The sequence below is a fragment of the Zonotrichia albicollis genome, chromosome 4 (genome assembly GCF_047830755.1).
Source record: "Zonotrichia albicollis isolate bZonAlb1 chromosome 4, bZonAlb1.hap1, whole genome shotgun sequence".
NCBI classification, from domain to species: Eukaryota; Metazoa; Chordata; class Aves; order Passeriformes; family Passerellidae; genus Zonotrichia; species Zonotrichia albicollis.
In genome coordinates, this window is record NC_133822.1 from 74,192,707 (window position 1) to 74,207,133 (window position 14,427).

The 14,427-nt window shown below is 43.1% G+C and overlaps 1 protein-coding gene across 1 annotated transcript in view; it reads left to right on the forward strand.

Annotated features, from left to right (window-relative positions):
• The window catches only part of ST8SIA1 (ST8 alpha-N-acetyl-neuraminide alpha-2,8-sialyltransferase 1), a 97,882-nt gene that overhangs the window by 51,776 nt on the left and 31,679 nt on the right, over positions 1–14,427 (forward strand). The window contains exon 4 of the mRNA XM_074540171.1: positions 1,093–1,185. Within this exon, the coding sequence (XP_074396272.1) occupies positions 1,093–1,185 (93 nt within the window). The remainder of the gene's footprint in view (positions 1–1,092; positions 1,186–14,427) is intronic.

Here is a 14,427-nt window from a genome sequence, read left to right on the forward strand (position 1 = left end):
TAAGGGTTTGAGAGCTGGTATTTATATGCAGATAGAGGCTGCTATAACACCACTGTGGTTTTGGTTGGGTTGTTTTGTTGCTGGTTGGCTGGTTTTGGATTGGTTGGTTGGATTTTTTTCAAGTTAACAAAAACTGCAGAGAGAAAACCCCAACAACATTCTAAAAGCCCTTCTCTGAAAAAAAACCCCAAATTCTGCTTGTCTTTGAGAATCATGATTTCATTTTTGCCTTTTAAGCATTCCAAATACTCTTCATGTCTTTGTTTTAAAGGAGAAATCTGAAATTAATAGTGTTTGGAAACCAGTTTTTAGTGCAATTTCTATGTATTGAGTAGATTTCTCCTGATAATTTTTGGGGCAGTGCACAGGCTTGGATACTGTTTGAATGTACCTTCATCTTTGTCTCCTGCACCTTCCTCCTTCTCCGAGGTCTTTACAAAGGAGTTTTTAGGGCTGCTCACTGTGTGGATGTTTCCCTCTACTTCTGGTTTATTGAGTCTTGATTCTCTGCTTGCCAAAGGAAAATTGCTCAATTGCTTTGGCTTTATTCCATCCTCACCCTGCCCACCAGAACAGGATTGTGAGCAGAACTGAGATACACGTGTCTAAAAAGCCATCTGATTTTTTTCTTCTGTGTTTTCTCAGTGAGTTCTATAGGGTGATGGTACCCCAGAGTGCAATATTAAAAATGCCAGTTTTAGATAATGCCTTTAGATAATGCCTGCAGTACCACAGAGTGGTAATATCAATCTGAGGCCTGATACTGGTAAACAGGACGAAACAGGGTGAAAACCAGAACTTGTAAAGAGTTTGGATTTTTAAGAAAAGTTCTTTTGTAGGTAGTAACAGCCTCTTCCACAGCCTGTCAGAAATGTCAAGTGCATGCCTTTGGTTTTCCTTAGCAGCTACACAGATCTCATCTCTGCAAAAGGTTTTATTTCTGTGTTTCCCCAGAGTCTGGTACAAAAACGCTTGTAGGTGTGGTACAGTAGGGAGCACTTGTAGCCTGGTGCAGTAATCCATGGTTTTCACGTTTTCTGAAGCCTGTCAGTCCTGAGTGTCATCTAAACTCTTGGCTGTCTTTGTGTGCAGGTGCAACCTTCCTCCTCTGTCCAGTGAATACAGCAAGGATGTTGGATCCAAAACCCAACTGGTGACTGCAAACCCCAGTATCATTCAAAAAAGGTACAGAGCAGGTTTTTCCTTTTCTGGCTGGGGGTAGGCAGAAAGAAAAATGCTTCATCAGTGTTATAGAAACTGGTGCATCAGAGTTGTGTTCCTAACAATCTGGTGCTGGAAGGGGGTCTGGACAAGGTGCAGCAGGCAATGGCTTGGTGTTGGGTGAAATAATGAAAGGTGACCCTCGGATGCTTTCAGTGTAAGCAGGGAGCTGAGGGAGGGGGCTGTTGGCGGGTGCCCCACACTGCTCTGCTGGCCAGGCCAGCTCCTGCTGCATCCCACAGTCCAGGAGATGCTGATTGGGGCTGCTCTGTGTTTCAGCACACACAGCCTCCGAGCCTCACTGCCTTGGCATTATTTGTTTGATACTGACTTATAAAAGGGGTTAGGATGGAGCTGCTTGGCAGCGTGTGATCATACAAGCTTTGCTTTCTTAGTAAACTGGGACAAATTTGTGTTGTTTATTGAATTGGTTGAAATTTTCCAAATGTCACTTGCTGATGAGAGTGGGGAAAAAAATGTCAGTGCTATCTCTCTGATTTTGTCTTCCTGAATTTTAATTGCCATGTTCTTTGTTTATCCTCTGGAATGAGGTAGGTTGTTCTCAGGCAGAACAAGATCTGGTAGTAACCTGCCATGTTCACTGAAAAACTCAGGAGAGAAAATATGAGCCAAGGGGATGAGCAGGAAATGATTAGGCACAAAGAAATGTATAATGTGAGTACTGGCAGGTGAAGGACTGTGAAAGGAAGCAAAGCAGGGAAATTAAATGCATGGGAGAAAGCCAGGTGTTTTAGAAAGAAAGGCACTGGCTTGGAAATGGATGTTTGATGGTATTTGAATGTAATATTTTTCCTCTCTTTCGGACATTGAAGGGTTCTGCAGTTGAGTGTGTGGAAGAGATGACAGTGTTTGACAGAGTAGAACAGAGAGGACAAGCAAGAGGGAGATGGAGGAATAATAAATAACCATGAGCTTCAAGAGCTGATTGCAGGCAGAGTGCTTGAGCAGGGGAAGGCACAGAAATGTTTGTGGGATGAGATGAAAGCACAGCAAGCAGAGCTGGCAGGGGATGGCACCAGGTGCCAGGCAGAACCAGGGAGTTTCCCAGGGCAGTGATTGGAAAATGCTGTGCTATGTGGATGGCTAAGGGATTTAAGAAGTGGAATGGCATGGCCAGAACATCTCATCAAGTAAAGATCAGTTTGGCCATGGCATTTGGGGTGAAATGAAGAGGAGCAGTGTGAAACACAGCCTTTCAGAGGGTTTTACAGTTTGCAAGGCAGGATTATTTATTTAACTCAGGCTTGTTTGTGTGACACCCTCCCCTCTGTCAAGGTCTGGAGTAGGAAGCTGACTGTAGTCACTGTTTTTGAACAGGAAAGGGAAAGAGTGTTAGTGATGCTTGGAGGAGACTGTGGGGCCACACTGGAGAGACCATGGAGTGTTCCAGCAAGAGGGGAGGATGCAATGAGGAGAGGGTCGAAGAAGCAGATGGAGAAAGTGAGATGCTGCTTTGCGAGGGGTGGATAGCTCAAGGAGGAGTGCAGGGGGTGGGAAATGGGAAACAAGATAGTGATCAATGTCAGCTTTCAAAGTGAGTGGGCAGTTACTGTGATGCAAGATGAGAGAGTATTGTGGCATGTATGTGCTTGTGTATTGATTAGGGGAGATACACAACCAGTAACTGAGAATAACACAGGGAACAAATTCATAGCACTGAAAATTGGCAGAAGCCTCCTTTGAGGCTTTGCTTCCTCTGCCTGGTCAGGAAGAAATGTTTTAATTTTTTAAAAATAATTGACTCATGTTTCCTGTGTGCTGCCCAAAGTAATTATTTTATCTCCTGTGTGTTAGTTAGAGTGAGGAAATAAAGGTTGTATCTTGAAAGTTAAAATGGAAAAAAAAAGACTACAACTCTCTCATCACTCCTGTGGAAAAAAAGCTTTTTTAGGAATTAAGGTTACTTATACTTTTGATGAAATTCAAAAACATTCATATTTGTGACTGATGTATCTGTTTCCAAGCTGAGTGTTATCTAGCATCACATAATGGGATTATTCACTGTCATTCTTCCCTCTCCTCTTGTCCTTACTTGAAGTTTGTTGATATTGATGAGGCTTGACATCTCAATTATCTCTCAAGTGTCTTATGGCAGGTTTAGTGAATTGGTCCTGCAACACCATTCATGGTTTCTAAAAGATTTACCCTTACCAGATAATTTATGGTGATGCATGTTGAGTAGGGAAAAGTTTTCATATCAGGGATGTGGAAGCAATTTTCTGTGTGGTTGCAAAACCAGAATTAGTGCCTTTAAAAAATTGTTGGCAGCAGTTATTGCAGAGATAGGGAAATGGTGCTATCAATTTAGCACCTTAGGATGGAAGAGTCACAATTTTAATTTAGGAGTACCTTGACTTTAAAAATAACTAATGTGGATTATTATCTGTTTCTAAAGTCACTGGATCTGCTTGGGGGCTGTTTAGGAGAAGCCAATTTTATTAATTTATCTTCAACAACTCTTGCAAATGTCATACAATAATAATTTGTCTGCACTCCTAATTAAATCTGCATCAGGATGCTGTTTACAGCAGTGTTCCTTTCTAGTGCCACGTCTGCTTATCTGCCTAACCCATGCACACTTATATCATCAGTAACATGGATATAATACTCCAAATAGATGTTCCCCAGCATTCAGGGAGTTTTAGACCAGCTGGGGATTTTGGGGAGTATTTTATCCATGAGCTGTGTGTCCATGGCCCGTGTGGAAGTTTGAACTTCCACCACTGAATGGGAATGTTTTCCTTTCAGTAAATTAATTCACCTTTTTGATCCGTGTGATATTTGACAAGTTTTTGCTGCATCCAGTGTCTTGCACTAAACCATGATGAAAGAATGAGACTAAAGACTAACAAATGCAATGATTCTGCCTCTCAGCTTGGAAATGCCAGTTAAATATCACTGCTGTTTATTAGGTTCCCATGGATTTTGAGTGGGCTTAAATTTGCTTTCCAGTGTCCCCTACATTTTAGAGGCAGCTAATAATCTTTCCTGGATTCAGTCCTGAAAACATCTCTGGATCCAACTGGCTTAGACTATTAGGAATAAAAAAAACTGGAATTGAAGCAATAATTTACTTTGATAAAAGCTTCCTTCATCTTTGATCAAACAAATGTACAGTATTATGCCCGTTGCTTAAACTCATGAAAATGTTTCATGAGAATTCCTCTTCACTGTGTGTCCATGTAAAAATGACATTTTCTATTCCTATGTAGTGACATTATATTTTGGTAATTGCAAAAGATCAGAAAAAGAAAGGTAAAAACCACCCATAAAATATGTTCCTGATGGAAAACCCTTTGTGCTTATCTTGTCCTTTCTCTGCGAGTCAAGCCATGGGAAGATCTTCCCCTGCAAAGTCAATTAGTCACCAGATATTAAACACTTCATATAGAGCTCCTTTTTTCATTCCTGGTGTTTAAATATATCTCAAATTATTTCACTGATGAGAAGTCCAAAATCATCTGCAAGTGTCTCTGAACATCTGTGCCAACAGCAAGGGGGTAACATTTCTGGAAGTACTTCTTAGGAGTCAGGACTGGGATAACTCTCCTGTATGTGGAGGTTGCTTGAAGCCCCATTTGGTGGTAATCAGTTTTTTCCCTCCTCTAATACAGCATTTCCTTAAAAACCTTTACATTTATAAATTTTGTCTTATTTTCTCTTTGTGTGGAACATCTATTTCTGTCCTTGTTTGAACAGAAAAGGAAGCAAAGCTCTGGGGATGCAGGGGACTGGCCCAGTGCTACCACCAGGCCAAAGGCAGAGCCAGGAAAGAAAAATGCCAGAATTTCTGGTTTGCTTTTGAGTTTCTTAGCTGATGAGCAGAAATACCTGGAGTTGCAAATAAGTCCTGCTGTGACTGGAAGAGTTTGTTGCTGTTACAGCCATGCTTTGACCCCATTTAAATCAGGGGCCTTTATTCTCCTAACCATTAGATAATAGCAATGAGCAGGAAGGAGATCCAGGGGCCCTCAGCCTAAGGAAAGGGCTGGTGGCTCTAGAGGTGTCTCAAAATGCACCTTTGGCTCCAAAGAGAAGGGTCAGGTGCTGCTGCAGTGGGGTGATGGTTTGGGTTAGGCAAAGTTACCTAATCTGGGGGAGGAAAGATGGAGGAGAACAGGAGAGTTTTCTGGGATACGCTTAGGGATGGTGCCTCATAGCAAAAGCAAGTGTCAGCTGTTAGGGAGAACCTCCCAGAGAACCTACAGATGTCTCCATCTTACTGTAATTTAAAGGGCAAATTGATGTGGAGATGAAATGGGAAATTATAAATGAGATCTCATGAAATCATGGTTTGATGCTTTTTCTTGAAAATAAATGTTTTATTAGTAGTTGTCATAGAGATAGACGGTACCAGGATTAAAAGAATCCATTTGGATTTGTGATTGAAGTAGCCTCAAATTTCAATTCTACTGTGCATTTATTGTAGGATTGGAGAGGAATGGGAGGCATTGTGTTACACATGCATTTGGAAGTTTCCTGTCTGGGAATTTGATGATAATCGTCGTTATCTCCACTGTGAATGACATTTTAATTGCAAAATCTTTGCCTTACCAAAATCACCAGTGCTTGCTCATCTGTGGGCATATTCATTAACACATTGTCTCACACATTTTTATTTTCTTGGCAAGCTGCGGCAGGAAGACTGTTCCTTTTCATTGCTCCCCCTCTCCCAGCTCCTGGTGTCTTCTTCAGACCACTGTATGCAAGAGTCTGCCAGCACTCCCAAACAGACAGCCAGCTGCCTGATTTTCCATTATTAGGGCTGTGAAATGGGAATGCTATATGTGTCCCTGAGCAAATCATGCTTTTGATTAACGTGAGGGCTTTTTCACCCTTATATTCCTGCAGTAGGACTTGACATGAGAGCTTCTAAACCCTGCTACCAATATGTGCAATGGTTAATCAAGTGCCTTATATTTAAGTATGTGACTAGTATCTTCAAAGCCATTGGAATACTGTAGCGCCTTGTGTGGGAAACCCAGGATTGTTCAGAGTAACTTCTCCAAAGATTTTTAAGTGCCTAATCCATGTTTAGGTAACCAGTCTTTCTTTACAGTCTTTTATGTTAACCTAGATTTTTTTAGCATTATTGCATCTCTTGGGTATTTTCAGATACTGATAGGAAAGCAAATGTGTATATATATCTATTTTCTTTTAAATGGAGATACAAGGCATCCTGCAATCTGAATGAGTACAGATAATGAGAACACAGAAGATGGCTACTTCTCTGTAATCTGCCAGGTTGTGGCACTCCCACTTTTTCTTTTGTTCCTGTCTCTAAATAATTCCCATAGTTTGCAGCATCTGCAGCCATGTGATCCCATAAACTTCCAAGAAAACATGCAAATTCAGGAGATGGGCACAGGAGTGTAAAATCCTTATGGATAGCAGGCCAAAAGCTTTAGGGTAAAGCATAATGTCAGAGGGATTAATTAGGGTCTGTTTTCTCATTAAACAGCTGGGATGGCTGAGAATGAGATCAGCACCTGAGAAGGCAGAATTAATTTTAAGCAGCACTTGGAATAGATGCTCAAGGAAAGGATGAATGGAGAGAGAAACCCCCATGTGGGATCCTTTAGGGGAACAGACTCTGCACTGTAAATCACTGCAGTGTTGCACAAACTGCAGGGATTTTTAGGTAAACCAGGAGGTAGATGGATCTTGAGAAATGTTTTTTTTTTTTTTTCAGGAGTTTATAAATAAATAGCCAGAGCAATAGCAGAACCACTAAGGAAGAATTTCTGGGACTTTTTTCCACATGTTCTTAGGAGATGGCAAGAAAAGGGCAAAGTAGTGCCTTAGGAGAGGCTTAGATTAGATACTAGCAAAGGGGTTTTTTTTGACTGAAAGGGTTTTAAAACATTGGAACAGATAGCCATGGGGAGTCACCAGCCCTGAAAGTGTCAAAAATGTGTGGATATGGCACTTGAGGACAAGGAAGACTCTTATTTCTGGTTCTGTTTTCTGACTGAGAAAAACCACAAAGACTTTTCATGAATTCCATCACAGGACATTTCAAGGGATGGTGTGTTGATTTGAGCTTTAACCTCCTGTCAGTTTTGTCACCACTGTGGGATTGAAAGTTTTCAGTGGATTTGCTTGCATTAATTAAAGCCTTGAATATCTGAGGAATCATCATAAAATAAGCTCAGGTTTTCATGAGTTTAAATTTGAAAAATTACAGTACAAAGCTAGATCAGAGTGTGTAGACAGCTTGTAATGTTGAAGTGTGTTATTAACTGCTAATAAGAGATGGAGCTGTAAAGTGGGACTAGAAAATATCTCCAGTAGAGTAATTTTACCACTCTTCCCTGGGTGAGTGTGGAGATAGAGTTGTAAGATTTGGCATTGCTGATTCTGGCAGCTGTCTCTGCATTTGGATCACTTGAGCACTTCTCACTGAGGAAGGATGGGTGCTAAAACCAGACCATTATGGTTCTGACTCTTTAAGTCAAGTTGCACACTAAAATTAAGGGTCTATTTCACATCAGTTTTGAAGTAATACACAAGAGACTTCTCAAGTGTCTTAAAATAAGAAATTTTAGCTACTTTAGGAGACTTTTGTATAGGAAATCTTACTATTGTTTTTAACTCTGTCTGTGCCAGCCCCTGTAACTGGCTTGCCTAAGGGGGTATGAATACCTTGTACTTAGAAGGAAAAATAAATTCATTTTTCAGACTAGAATGTTCCACTGTGACTGTCCTACCCTTTTTTGCTTTTTCTACAAGGATAGCAAACAGTGGCAAAATGCCAGCCTGGTCTAGTGGAAGGATCCCTGCCCATTGCAGTGGGGCTGGAAAGAGATAACCCTCAGGGTCCCTTCCAACCCAAACCATTCCATGATTCTCTAAAAACGCGTGTTATTACACTTCTAATTAATTTATTCTCTTCTGTTGTGGGAGGGTGTTGATTCTTGTGAGGTAATTATTACTTCTGCTACTATTGGCAGGCCTTCCTTACAAACAAGAGAGTGTTTCTGCCTGGGTTTATGCCCAGAGCAGCATTTCTAATTAGCAGCAGTGCAGAATTTGTGCTCAGAATACTCTGAGCTGAGTTTTTCAGTGCCCTGCCCATTCCATGCAGCAGCTTGGCACTGAGCAACACTGATAGGAGGCACAGGGTAGAACAGAGAGCTGAGCCTGTCACTGTTTCCATGGCAAAGGTTCATTCTGTGGTTTAAAAGATCGTGGCTCATTAAAACTTCAGTCAGGATTTCCTTCCTCATTCTGATCTCTCATCAGCTTCAGTCCCTGCTCTCCTGTACTATCAGTAATGCAGGCTTACACCAGATGGTTGTATTTACTATCCAGCCAAGAGGGACTCATCTAATGCCACCTTTTCCAACCCCATTCCAGGCAGAGACTGGCTAAACACTGTAGGCAGACTTTTAAATCCCCACATCTAAGCACATAATTTGTAAAATTTATCTTACTCTCTGGAGACTTGATTGCTGAGATGACTTACCCAAGTCTTGGCAGTGCTGCAGATACACAATGAAAGCAGCTGCCACCTCGGCAGGTTTGGGTTGAAATCTTTGTGTAAAGCTAAGTTTGAGAGGCATTCACAAAATCATGGAATGGTGTACTTGTGAGGGACCCCTGGAGATGAGCCTCTGCTCATGCAAGGCCACCCAGTCCTGGCAGCCCCTGGATTGCTGCAGCAGTTCTTAGAAAAACCTTGAAATCTGGTCTGTAGACATACTCATAGCACTTCTCCATTCACTCCCAAAGACAACAGGAAAGACTTTCCAAAAGAATAAAAGACAAAATGGAGTAATTGGATAAAATGATGAAACGTGACTCAGTTATCTTTTTATAAAGGTCAACTCAGTAACTGAGAGATGTACTTACACTCTATGAGGTAAAAGGCTGTGATTCTTAGATCCATTAGGCTAATTAAACCTGCTCTTGATATGGTAGAGAGTTGCTTTTCAGATATTTCTGACCAATCTGTCCTACCTTCCATTGTGGTTATGCCAGACCAGGGTTTGGGCAAGAAGGCAACCCAAGAAGTAGCCAGATTCGTATCCTGGCAGTGGGCTTGCTGAGCAGTAGCAATGGGAAACAAACAGTAAGAGTTAAGCTTCATTTTTTAAGAAAGCAACTGACTTACAAAAGAAAATTTTAAAAAGCCCTGCAGCCAAACACAGCATTCTTTTATAGCAGTTGCAGTGATCAATTTTGTGAGACCTGGGCTTTGTAACACAAGACACAAACTCACTCAGATATCAGAGGCTGCCAGTTAAATACAGTGCAGACAGAGCTGGCATCAGTGCTCCTTTATTTGTGCAAGTTAGAGAGGATGAATAGCCAGGGAAAAGCCTTGTAACTCTGAGTCCAGGGTGGAGTTCCTGTGCTGATCAGAATGTGAACAGGCTGCAGGTACAGATCTGAGTGCTCTCGTGGGTGTGAAGCACAGCAGCGCTCATTGGGCTCTGAGGGCTCGTTCCAGCAGAGGGGCAGCTGATCCTCTGCTCAGGCCCTTCCCAGCAGCCCTGCAAGGGCCAGCTGAGCTCTGTGTGCTCTGGGGTGCCCAGCTGCAGCTTGAGCAGATGGCTGTCCGGGAGTCCCAGCTGTGTTCTGTTCCCAGGTCATCCCTGTGGGATGCAGGCATGGACCAGCGGGTGCTTGGAGGTGGAACGGCTCTGAATCCAGGTGTTGCTGTTGGTACAGAGGGGCTGGGTGCTTGGAGGTGGAACGGCTCTGAATCCAGGTGCTGCTGCTGGCACAGAGGGGCTGGGTGCTTGGAGGTGGAACAGCTCTGAATCCAGGTGTTGCTGCTGGCACAGAGGGGCTGGGTGCTTGGAGGTGGAACAGCTCTGAATCCAGGTGTTGCTGCTGGCACAGAGGGGCTGGTACTGCTGAGCAAACCAGAGGCACCTCAGAAATGCAGCTCCTTCCCAGCTGTCCACTCCTGTCCTGTCCCAGGCAGCCCCCAGGGAATGACCACTGAATCTCCCCTTCTGCGTCAGGCAGGAAGGAATCTGCAGAAAAGCTGTGGAGCTTTGGGGATGAAGGCATCATCTGTGTGACAGCAAGGGGCAAGCTCTGAGTTGGCCTTTGGGAAGGGCTTCTGGTGCTGGTTCTGTAGTGGAGAGCGGGCAGCAAAAGGTTTGTTTGTGGGGTGCGATTTAAAAGATCTGATCTCCCACTTTGGAAGGTGCGTTCTTTGTAAGCTGTAAGTCAAGCTGCTGTTTGCAGGCTGGTGCAGAGATGCATTTAGGAAGGTGGATGAAATACTCCTGTTGCTCCTTTTCAGACAGGATAACAGAAACACTGTCACAGTCCAGCAGTGAGCCAGAGAAGCCCAGAGCAGTGTATCCCTGGATTTTTGCCCAGTCTTTGATCAGCGGTGTTGGCTGAGTTACCTCACGTGAAGGAGACTTCATGTTCTTGGCTACTCACACAGTTTCTTTCACGAGTGTTGAATCTGCATGAAGAGATTAATGAGACCTGCCAGAAAATCTGTTTCTGTCCACAGAGTTGCTAATTGCTGTTCACACACTGTCAGGGTATTGCAGTGTCTGGCTCTCATCTCTGATGCTTCTTCCTGGGGTGCAGGAGTGCACATCAAGTGACAAACTTACTGTCCGAGGCATTTTCCCCTGGCATGGGGTGGCAGGACCCTGAGCACGCTGCCTTCCTAGGAGCCAGTGATGCCATCAGGGATCTGCCTCTCTCTGTTAGTTTCCTGCAGTCACTGAGGAGCCACAGCACAGAAGCACCTCCACCGTCCTCCTTTTATGTTTGTCACTGTTCCTGATGTTGCTGGGTCAGCTACGTTCCACAGTGCTGTTTGCCCTTCCTCTCATTCTGCCCTTTGCAACCTCGCATGAAAATAGGTTTCTGTGATGTGAGGCCTTAAATAACCGCCATTAGCAACAGCCCTGGGATACCAAGGAAAAAAAGCAAGTAAATTAATAGTGATGGTGATTAATTATTTAAAAGTATTTACTTGGAATAAAGTGGGTGTGAGATATCAATGGGGTTTTTTTCCCTGTGTATGCTTAGCTGTTGCAAAGGAAGATTTTGTCCTGTGGAGTGAACTGCCTTTTAAGGGACTGATTCCTTTCTCACACAAAGGGAATTCATGTTTGACAGGTTCCAAATTGTGTTTTGCTGTCTTCAGGTGGCTCTATGGAGGTTCTGCTGGCAATGTTTAGATAACAGAGGTATGAGAGCTGGAGCCTTGAACCAGAATTTGCCATATAAATTTTATTTATCTTGCAGTATTCATAAAGGCTTCTCATTCCCTGAAGGACAATCAGCCTCAGGAAGGAGGACAGGATGGAGGGACAGCTTTCAGAAGGGTGGCTCACTGACAAAGCCAGGTGCATGTTGTCACTGCTTTTCTGTGCATGTCCTTCCACTTGGTGAGCAAAGCTGGTTCCAACCTAGATTTTTCCCTCCCTTTGTACACTTGCTCACAAGAAATTACAAGATTTCATTTTGAAATATTTGCTGTAAATTTGCCATGAATTTTAGGGTAAATTAAGGAGATGGGGGAAAGAGTGGCTGAATAAAGGTATAACTGAATAAGTGGCTGAATTAAAGTGTTTATAAAGGTAGGAGTTCACAAACTATCTCCCATCTTGCAGCAGCTGTGGACTTTGAATGAGAACAGCTTGAATATGGAGTGTTCAGTGCTCAGAACAAACTGCTTTCAAATTGCACAACATGGGTCATTTGAACAATTAAATAATTCCAATGACTTTTTGATGTGCACGTGGATCACTCAGGGGGCTTGGATCACTTAGTAGCCCTCCTAATAACTCTGATCTTGTTTATTTGCTCTGCCATATTCGCTTGGCTCTGAGTTGTGAGCTGAAATTATCCTTGCTGCAGAAATTATCCAGGAGTCTCTTCCTGATAAATGATATGATATTGAGCAGCATGCTTTGTGCCATGTAAGCCTTGCCTCAGATGTGTCTGGATTAGCCATGCAGGCACAGCTGGAGCTGCAGATAATGGATAACATGCTCAGCTGCTGCACTATGGCCATATCAGTCTAGGGAGGCCAAGGGAGCTGCGCTGGTTCTCACCACGTGAGCAGGACACTTGTGCAGTTGCTCTCTGTCTCTCAGCTGCCCCAGCAGAACTCAGTGAAATCCCTTGTGCCGTGGGGGCAGAGTGCTCCACAAACTGCAGGCTCTGCTTGCAATGATGAGAGTGGTGTTGGGAGCTGCCTTTGCTGCTCCTCAGAGCTGGGGCGTGTGCAGCACCAGATTTACCTCACTTGGGAGCTGCCCGTACCTTTTACTGCACCCTTCATTTGTGATAGCACTGAACTAAGGCTGGTTAGTTAAATTAGCAGTTCATAAGCCCACTTCATACCAGAGCCCTTAATTAGAGACAGATTGCCCATTTCCTTTCCCATTTAAATTATCTGCACTTGTGTCTGCTTTCCAGCTGTCCACAGTCAAATACAAATTATTACCGAAGTCTGTTACATAAACAAGCCTGTACTTCTTAAAAATGCAGGTCAATAATTTCTGAGTATTTTCCAGAAAAATAGGTGTCACGGGGAAAATGTTTATTACAAAAATCCTACACCCCAGCATTATTTGTGTTTTTTGCCAAATGTATTAAAAGGAGTAGTTTGAAGTGTCTTGGCCCTCCTCCAAAACTCCAATCCTCTCCAGTCTCTCAAAGGCAGGAGAAGCTGCTTTACCCAGTGAACAGTGTTTGCAGCTGCTGTGTTGCACTTCAGAGAGCATCTCTGCTAACCAGACATGCAGCTCAAGATTGGGAATGGAGGGCCCATGGAAAATGTTGCCTGATTCCCATCAGTTAAGGTCAGCAAGCAGGAAATCTCTGAATCAAACTCTTAGTAGCCTTTTATTTTCATTGCAGTGTTATATCTCCCAAATCAGTTATTCTGGCTTTGCAATTATGTAATTAAAAGCAGAAATTGGGTTTGTTCTGTAGGAAAACTGAACTTATTAGGAACCAGAAGCTACTGGTTATTACCTGAAATTGTAATTTCTTGTTTTTATGCAATGATCAACTACAGAATTACTAGGACAGCCCTTCTGGCAATGATTAACATTTGTAGAAACACTGGTGTTTCCAAAAGCCTCTCACTTGCTGCATGTTTTCCAATGCGTATGCCTTTAAATTCATGTGATTTCTTTAGAGAGTGTGATGGGATATTTTTATGGTGGATAGCAGGGAAGGCTGCCTCATGTTTTGTAGCCTGACATGATGGGACTCCCCATAAAGCAGCAATGTGCTTTTGGCCGCCAGAACACCAACATTCCTTCCCTGAGGAATCAGTAACGTGTGTGGCAGCACAGTGCATTACAATAAAAGGACTCTGTTATCCCATTCCTGGTTTCCTGCTGCTTCATTCCCCTTGCCAGGGGACACTTGGAGCAGTGTGAGTGTGGGGAAAAGCTCCTTTGCCTTTTCTTGCATGTAAATGTCCAGCATGGGTGCAGTCTCACAGCCTCACTGCTAGTGAGAGCAGTTTAACCTGGTCAAAATGTGAGAGAAAATACACATCCTAGCTGAGCACTGAGAACTGAAAGCAGCACCTGGCAATTGTTGCTCAGACAGAGCAAACGTGTGAAGCCCAAGAGCTGGTGGTGAGCTGGACAGACAGACAGACAGCTCACGTGGGGCAGCAGCGCCCACCTCCTCTTTCACCCTGTTCTAGCAGAAGTGAAACAAGAATTTATAGCCTTCCTGTAGGACATTGGGAGATCCTGATCTCCACAGCTGGTCACTCAGTTCTGCTCTGAAATAAGGAAATACTTCCTCCTCTATATTTACTGTTCTAATGATGTAAAATTGAGCTAATGAGTAAAGCTTTACATCTTTAATTTTGAAGTTTAAAAAAATTCCGATTAAAAGATAATCAACTAATTTAGGGGTGATTAATAATTTTCTGAGGAAAAGTATTTTTATACTAGTTGATGAAATCTCTCAGAATGATTATTCTTCAGGCAACCTTTGGATTTCTGGCCCCTTTCCATAGACACAGTAGTGCCTTATGCATTATGTGTGTATTTATTTACCCAGTGCTGTACAGGGATTGAAGTGCCTCATTGCCAGCTGCTTGCTCCTGATTTGAGATGGAATTTGTGCAGTTTGGTGCATGTTCCATAGCTCAGTTTATCTCCAAGTGTGGCTTTAGCAAAGTTGCAGAGCTTTGGGTTGAACCAGCCCTTTCAAGTTTCA